At 41.5% G+C, this 8,579-nt stretch overlaps 1 protein-coding gene across 1 annotated transcript; it reads left to right on the forward strand.

The window, feature by feature from the left end:
- The first annotated feature begins 93 nt into the window (after nucleotides 1-93).
- Nucleotides 94-8,567, forward strand: LOC120725447 (methylmalonate-semialdehyde dehydrogenase [acylating], mitochondrial-like). Its single transcript, XM_040018358.1, has 12 exons — nucleotides 94-254; nucleotides 556-600; nucleotides 2,552-2,626; nucleotides 3,061-3,222; nucleotides 3,309-3,387; nucleotides 4,227-4,529; nucleotides 4,808-4,929; nucleotides 5,649-5,838; nucleotides 5,947-6,128; nucleotides 6,714-6,893; nucleotides 7,444-7,542; nucleotides 7,685-8,567. The coding sequence occupies exons 1-12, from the start codon at nucleotides 219-221 to the stop codon at nucleotides 7,787-7,789; spliced, it is 1,578 nt and encodes a 525-aa protein (XP_039874292.1). The 5' UTR covers nucleotides 94-218; the 3' UTR covers nucleotides 7,790-8,567.
- The last annotated feature ends 12 nt before the right edge of the window (nucleotides 8,568-8,579 follow it).

An 8,579-nucleotide genomic window follows, 5' to 3' on the forward strand; every position in this document is an offset into this window, starting at 1 on the left:
GCGCGCGCAGTTTTCGTTGATCCACACATTATCCGCATTGGTTCTCCTCGTTCACATCCACACCAGGGACAGGTTGTAGATCGGCGAAAAGCGCAGCTTCGTATTCACCGCTCTGCCCTCTGGAACCTTTCTCAAGCTCAAGTTCTCTTTGCACTCCAACGTCTCCTGGGTCGGTTGAAGGGCTTCGGAGCAGGAAAAAAAGCACTGCACTCTCCACAATGACGGCAATTCTCCGATCCCTTTTAAATAAGAAGGTAGAGTAAGATAATGAACGTGCAATATACAACTGTTTGTTTGGTTCAGTGTTTATGCACCAAACTCGGCTAACAACCTGCGCTGTTAGCTAGCAAAGTCACACGTTGTACACAGTCCACTCCTCCTTTTTGCAAGTACATGACAATATATTAAGTGATTGGTTAGCTAACAACAGGCTTTATTTACATCACGTGGACATATATGAAACGTCAGTGGATCATTCAGACGTGCCTCTTGAGACCTTGCACAGACAGTGATTTAAAAGCTCTAAATAATGGTCTGATATGTCATTTCTCACAGGCCCCCCTCCAGCTGGGTCGTATGTGCTACTCATCCTCCTCAGTGGTAAGAGCCATCACTCAGGACCTTTTATAGCTTAGTAGTGGTGCCGTGTTATGCGCTAAGGGCCGTCTCTTCTGATTGTCAGAAGAGTATGCTTGTTTACTTTTGTCAGATTGTGTTACAGCATGACATTTGTTTATAACAGAGTAATATTTGCGTTATTGGAAAAACATATGTGTGTGTGTATTTTGGTTAAGTTTTTCTGATTGAATTAACATAATTTCTAAATGATTTTATTTATCACTTCGAAGTGAGTCTTTGCTAAGAAAGCACAGGATGTCAGACTAAATTCCGAAGCCTTCCACCAAAACCTCAAAAGAGGCAGTTTCTTTGCTCATTACAACATTAATTTCTTTGATTATGTTTATTGTGCATGTTTTCAATATTTTTTTGGCTAGTGTTTGAAATCTCAGTCAAAAGTATATCCATCACATCCAGTCAGAGACATCAATTTTTACAGCTGTTTGCACTGCAGCTTTGAATATTAGCTTTTAAGACATCAATGTCAAATGGCCCGTTAAAGGATGCAGTCCACCCCATAGATGAAAATGCAAAGTGGGAAAACTGCAGAGAGGGAAGTTATAATTACTTTTAAATGTATTTTGCAGCAAGGAGCATTGTGTTGCAAGTCATCATTAACAATATATCACTTCAGGAGAGTGGTTGGCTCGGTGTACATGGAGGTCAATATTTGATCCCCTTTATTCTTTAACACAGCCTGAACTCTCTTAGGCAGCTTTCTTGTAATTTCTTTAAGTAGTCTTCATGAATAGTTCTCTAGGCTTCTTGAACGACATCAAAGCTCTTCTTTGGATGTTGGCTACCTTTTATTCTGTTCTCTGTCAAGACAATCCCACACTGCTTCAATAATGCTGAGGCCGGGCTCTGGGGAAGCCAGTCCATGACTGGTGGTGTTCCATTGTGTGTAGGTGTGTGTTTGCGGGCTTTTTCTTCCTAACCTTTCTAACTTTTACTATATTGGCAGTGTATATGGGATCATTGTCATGCTGAAAAATTAAGCTTTTGCCAATCCAAAGCTTTCCAGTGTTGAATAGTGGAACAAACCCTGATGGTACTTTTCCTGTTTCTTAAGGACATGACTTTCAGATACTGTTCATCTACTGCTGTAGATAATGTTTAGGCCTGCCACTTATTCTTTTGTCTTTCAGTTGTTGAGTTTCCTCTAATTTTTTCAAGGGAACAGTGCACAACATGCCAAGATATGAGACGTTTTGGGCTAATGGCTCTTTAAGAATCACCTTGTAGGTGCAAAAATACTATTTGATGCCAGTTTTTAGCAGTTTTTCATTGACTCAACTACAGAAGTGGGAACAAATGATGTGTTTTTGTAACAGGCTACGAGTAACATTCTTCTGGAAGGACTGGACTGTAGCCAGTGTATAAAGAAAAACTTTGTAAGAGTTTCAAAAAGCCTGGAGAACTATTTCTCAAGACTATTCTAAAAAAATCCAATAAAATGAATAAATAAATAAATATGTCTCTTCGGTAGCAAAATATAAAGAAAAGTGGCTCAGGACTCTTGCACATTTTATATATGTTAAAGTTTAATAGATTCCCGGTGTTATTTTTTCTTTTTTTTGCTCAAACTGAAGCTGTCTATTTTTCTGTCAGTCGACTGCTGCAGTGCTAATGGATATAGACCTTGACTTTTCCAGTGCATACGCACTGTATACTAAAAATCTATCTTGAGTTAGGAGGAGGAATGGGATTGGAACACGGGTAATGTAGCATGGAAGATGTACAGCTTTGCTTGGAAATGTCTGAGGCAAACTTAAATTAAACAATTCAAAATGAACCTGTAACACAGCTGAGTGCATGCAAAGTGAAGTAGAGCAAAATGCCTTGGAAAATAACTGCATATGTTGTGGTGATGAATGGATGCGATGGCGACTGATGCATCCAGATTGAATCATATGCTTCTTTGATCTTCTAGCCCACCACCAAGCTGTTCATCGATGGCAAGTTTGTCGAGTCCAACACGTCTGAGTGGCTTGACATCCACAACCCTGTAAGTATTCATAGATGAACTGTGCCCAACCTGCACAGAGGCTGGAGTAATGCGATCTGGCTGCAAGTATACAGTGTAAAATTTGTTGTAGTAACTTGTGAATATTGGATGGAATAAATAAGTCCTGATTTGTCAAATTTTAATTGCCTAATATGTAAAACGACAGAAATCTGAGCCCAGTCTACACAACCCGTCATGTTTTATATCCTCCAAGAGACGAGACTAGTGCATAGCTTGTCAGATACTAGCCTCTTGCAAAACAGTGATGAGCGATTGTAGCATGAAAAGATATTCATCTACTTCCACCGCATAAGGATAAAAATAAATGTTTTTTGTTATTAATATTAATGAAATGATGCACATGCAAATAATGACTTCCCCTGCTCTCAGTTTGCTTGCCTGATTGTCTTTATGGACCGTGTCCTGTTCTGCAGGCCACTAATGAAGTGGTGGGACGTGTTCCTAAAGCTACACAGGAGGAGATGCTGGCAGCTGTGGACTCCTGCTCCAGAGCCTTTCGCTCCTGGTCCGAGACCTCCATCCTCAGCCGGCAGCAGATCTTCCTGCGCTACCAACAGCTCATCAAGGACAACATTGTAGGGAGATGGGTCACATATATGTCAAAATAATTTATTGATTTTGTTGAAATAATTCTCTCTAAATTCTTCTTCTAACATTTCAGAAAGAGCTGGCTAAGATCATCACTTTGGAACAGGGCAAAACTCTGGCTGATGCAGAGGGAGACGTATTTAGAGGACTGCGTAAGTAACGCATTGACTCGACTTTTAGTCTTCCTTTTAGTCTTTGGCGTCCTGATTAGATTAGTCCTGCTGTAGATATAGATAAGATCAAATTCCTCAAGTGAAGCAGTTTATACAACAGTCAACACTCTATGCAAAAAGGGACATTGAGCTTTAATTTAAAAGTGGACAGTAGTAATAGTTGGGCCATATTAGAGGCTTTAACCGCTTTTAATAAGGCTTTAGTTCCAAGAAGAAAAAGGCTGCAATGCTTTTGCAGCAGTACAATAATAACTCCTGATGTTAAAGTGTGTTCCTGTCTTCTGTAAAACACTTTCCACACTATGCTTTTAGCTGCACTCTATTTAAAGATAATTATGCAGCTTCCTTTGCTGAGGTGCACTCGTTCATTCTGGCAGCCTTGCATCAACGGGAATCATGTTTGGAAATTAAGGGCTGTGTGCGGTTGCAGACGAAGGAATTAATTTTTGTTTATTACAACAAGCAGCTGCCAAGTAATTTTTTTTTGTTTCCTTTTTTTGTTCTTGGTGTTGATCCCAGTTTCAGGGTGCCTAAATTATTCTGGCAGGCTAACTTTTCTATTATCAGCTGAAAGACAGGCTACATGTGCAGGTGCGCTGCAAGTACCGGGGCTAATGGTGCTTGAAATACAAGTTTTATTACAGTTTTTTCATGGGAAATGGAGCTGGCAGGCTTTTCTTTTTTTAATCTTAAGAGGCAAATGTGTAAATTTCAATAATGGACTCATCAGTTAACTGTGTGTGTGTTATTTCAGATTGCTTATCTAGGCACTTTGTTATTGGCTGACTTCCTAAATCCTTTTCTTGCTCATTCCTCAGAGGTGGTTGAACACGCCTGCAGCATTACATCCCTCATGCTGGGGGAAACCTTACCCTCCATCACCAAGGACATGGACACCTACACCTACCGCCTGCCCATCGGAGTGTGTGCCGGCATCGCCCCTTTCAACTTCCCCGCCATGATTCCTCTGTGGATGTTCCCTGTCGGGATGGTGTGCGGCAACACCTACCTGATGAAGCCCTCTGAGCGAGTCCCAGGCTGCACCATGCTTTTGGCCAAAATGCTCCAGGATGCCGGAGCACCAGATGGTACACTCAACATAATCCACGGACAGCATGCAGGTGAGTGCGTAATTCCCTGCTCATTGAGGAGCTCACAGTCTGTGTGTGTCATAAACAATAGAGAAAGGTCCAAGGATGAGTCAAACATTAATCATATACCCTTCTGGCAATATGTAGATAAGATATTTCCATAAACTGTGCAGCAAATATCTGTAAGTAATCTACAGGCATTGTTGAAGCAGGAGAATTTGAATCTCCGTATCAGTGCTCGTATATTGTGCCCTGAGGGTGTGACACAGAAGAACAGAAAATATTGACTTTTTTCCTTGTTTGTGCAGCGGTAAACTTCATCTGTGACCACCCAGCCATCAAAGCCATCAGTTTTGTGGGCTCCAACCAGGCTGGAGAGTACATCTACGAGCGGGGCTCAAAGAATGGCAAGAGAGTGCAGTCCAACATGGTATTCACAGACCGAATATGCTCTTCTTACACTGGCAGTGTTTAGATGGCACATGGTGACAGTAAATAATGGGGCAAGAATCAGCTGCCTCTCCAGTCAGGTCTTTGTCCTTGGTTGAAGTCCAACTCTTAATTGCTTTGGACAGCAGCTGGCAGCTGTAGTCCTTGTCCTGCTCTGAAGCTGGGTGACTTTGGTGTAACAAGATTTAAACCAGCTTCTTGTGCTGGTTAGAGTGGCGCTTGAGTATGTAGAGCGACGCCTGTGAATCAAGTCCTTGACTGACACAAGAGCAGCAAAATAAGAGCAAAAAGCGCACCTAATAGTAAGTCTGTTGTGCCATCTGGGAAGAAAAATTAACAATTATTTGCAAAAATAAAGAAATAGTCGGGTGGATTGCAGGTATGTTGGTCTTGAGCTGGGAAACATACCTGCCAGATCTCACCTGTAGTAAGTCCGTGTCTGGGAAATCCTGATGGAACTTAGTTTTATTTATTCATTTATTTTTTTAGACTATTTGTAAAAATTGTTATTACTAATATGAATGAAAATGGGTAGTGGTCTATTTCCTGTTGCTGTTACCAAGACAGTGATTAAATCCTCTGCTGTCAGTCACTGGGATTTGTAGCATATGTGATTAGCGCTCTTATGTCTCTGTTTGATGTTCTGCACTCTTTTGGAGTGAAATCATACAGATTTTGTGTCCTACATATTGCATTTAGGGTGCCAAGAACCATGGTGTGGTGATGCCTGATGCCAACAAAGAGAACACCATCAACCAGTTAGTGGGCGCTGCTTTTGGAGCAGCTGGCCAGCGCTGCATGGCTCTCTCCACTGCTATTTTTGTTGGGGAGTCTCGTGAATGGCTCCCAGAGCTGGTGCAGCGCTCTAAATCGCTCCGCGTAAACTCAGGTAACTTGTTGTGTAACCGTATCACCATGAAAAATTAATTAATTAATTAATTACGTCAGTTGGCATGCATACTGCCGTTTTTCTTACACGTCAAAATGTGTGTTTTAGGTGATCAGCCTGGGGCAGATGTGGGTCCCTTGATCACCCCAGAAGCCAAAGCCAGGGTAGAGTCTCTGATCCAGAGTGGGGTTGATGAAGGTGCCAAGCTGCTGCTGGACGGGAGAAATGTTAAAGTCAAAGGATATGAAAATGGAAACTTTGTAGGACCTACCATCTTAGCTGGTGTTATGGTGAGCTGAGAACTTTTAATTTGGGTCAGATGCTATTAAAGTAATGTTAAACTAAACTGTCTAGAATGTTTTAATGTAATAACTTTCTTTTGTTTTTGGTAGGTGCTGTAATTATCTGAGGCAAAAATAAATGATCGCTTCAATCAGTTCAGTGTCTTTGATTAGGGTTGTTGGAAATGAAACAAAATCAGTCCTCATCTCCTTGAATGTGACCACAGATTTTGATTTTCCCCTCCTGCTGAGCACATCTTTAGAACAGACCTCAGTGAAAATTCAGATTTTTGGCTTTAAAAGGTAGATTTAAAAATGTTTTTATTCGTAAGCCTGAAAGTTTGAATCTTCAACAATCAGCCCTCTCAGCATGAGAGTCCCCCCCCCCCGATCCGTTCTGGTTTCTGGTTATAAGTGTTGAGTGTCACACAAAGCTGACCTTAAAATAGAAAGTAGCTGTAAGTGCTGTGAAATGCATTTAAAGCAGTTTTTCACCTTGCTTCCCCGACACAAACCTGCTCGTGCTTTGTTCTGTTAAGAATTCCTTTGTAGAGTTTGAAGTCCTGATCGTTTTCCCTCTGCTGTTCTTTTCAGCCCAACATGAAATGTTACAAAGAAGAGATCTTTGGACCGGTCCTTGTTGTCCTGGAGGCCGACAGCCTGGACGAAGCCATTTCTTTAATCAACCGAAACCCTTACGGTAACGGCACGGCCATCTTTACCACCAATGGAGCCACAGCTCGCAAATACACACACGAGGTGGACGTCGGCCAGGTGAGAGACTTTAAAACATGAAGCTCTTTGTTTGCCGAAGATATAGTTTCAAACAAGCGTGTTAACCGGCCACCTTTGTGGTATTTCAGGCCACGGTGAGTCACCTGTTTGAGCCTTGGATGAGTAAGCGGGTTTGCGTGGGAGGCGCTTTATTTCTGAAAAAGTAAAGCAGACATGTGAAGTGGGAATGTTTTTATTGGAGTGAAGCTGGTTTTACACTGCCAGCTGAAACTATGTCATATATTACCTGCCAATGCATTAAAACATGGACGAATCCCAAATGTGTGGATTAGTGCAGCAGGAGCCAAGTTGTAGTTCATTTTTGGACTGGCTGATAATTGAATGCTAGTCCAGTGGTGCTGATAGGCTCCTTAAATGTATATTCACGGGTCTGTTTTTATTGAAACTGTATGTTGATCTTGGATTTTAAACACCAGGCCTTACTCCCTTTGTAAGCTGGCCAAATTAAACAAATTATGCTTTGATCATTGTTGTATTTCTAGCCTGCAGTAGATTTGTGTTTTCATAATCCACACGTGCGTTTTTATAGATTGGTGTGAATGTGCCCATCCCCGTCCCACTCCCCATGTTCTCCTTCACTGGCTCCAGAGGTTCATTCAGGGGAGATACCAACTTCTATGGCAAGCAGGTAAATAGCAGAAGTAGTTTATTATCCCCTCAGATCATTGCTGTTCCCTCCACTGAAGTATTGAAAGAGCACAATGCCAATGCAGACACTTTGTCATGTGCTAGATAGCTCACTGACATATCTGTTATCACTTTACCACTAGGGCATCCAATTCTACACTCAGATCAAGACTATTACGTCGCAGTGGAAGGCTGAGGATGCCACTCTGACAAGCCCGGCTGTCACAATGCCAACCATGGGACGCTAAGCTAAACTGACAGTGCATCTAACCTTCAGAGACTTCTTACATGCCTTAAGAAGCCCAACGAGGGATTGGAAGTGGTTACGATATCTTTTGATTGGTCAAATGTTCATACTGAGGATGATTACTTAGTGACTGGGCAGCAAAGAAAACGAATGTCAGGATTTACAAAGTTAAAACAAATACCGGTCACAATTTACCTCTTTAGAAGTGAAGATAAAAAATGGACTTAATCAGTGATGCTGTGAATCTGTACATTGGTTTATTGCGTATTTTTTTGAACCCATTTTTCTCCTCACTTCCTGTACAGAGCAGTGGGATCATGACTTCATAGTGGCTAGTCCTTTTTCATGATCCGTTGAGTGCCGTGAAAGCACAAAGATCAGCGATTCTGACGCCGAGTAGTTACAGCAAATGTCTTCCACTGTTATCCCCTGTGTGTTTCATTAGCTTCATCGGTTCAATATGTGAATAGGCAAAAGCCTACATGAGAACATGGACACAGACATTTCCTCACTTCAGTGAAACTGACATAATGGTTGCAGCACTTGCTTTTTTACATGATCAGTGTACCCTGCTGTATACTGTCCAATGTGGAGATTAGTGTGCGTGTCAAATTAAAGTTCACAGTTTTATACTGTACTGTCATAGTATTGGTCATGGGTTAAATATATTTCATGTCAAATATATTCTTTATTAACCATTACGATGGCATTTATAGTATGAAACTGTTAGTGCTGCAGTTAGTGTGGCTACTTGACTGAATAAAGCCACTATAACAGGACTCAGTTGTGGT

Source organism: Simochromis diagramma, unplaced genomic scaffold (assembly GCF_900408965.1).
Source record: "Simochromis diagramma unplaced genomic scaffold, fSimDia1.1 OVJJ01000802.1, whole genome shotgun sequence".
Taxonomy (NCBI): domain Eukaryota; kingdom Metazoa; phylum Chordata; class Actinopteri; order Cichliformes; family Cichlidae; genus Simochromis; species Simochromis diagramma.

Bases quoted from the DNA above. Each gene is read 5' to 3' on its own strand.
- LOC120725447 (XM_040018358.1), top strand. From the start codon at position 219: ATGACGGCAATTCTCCGATCCCTTTTAAATAAGAAG. The intron at 3,223-3,308 runs GTAGGGAGATGG...CTAACATTTCAG, and splicing joins AGCTCATCAAGGACAACATT to AAAGAGCTGGCTAAGATCAT. The intron at 4,530-4,807 runs GTGAGTGCGTAA...TTGTTTGTGCAG, and splicing joins AATCCACGGACAGCATGCAG to CGGTAAACTTCATCTGTGAC.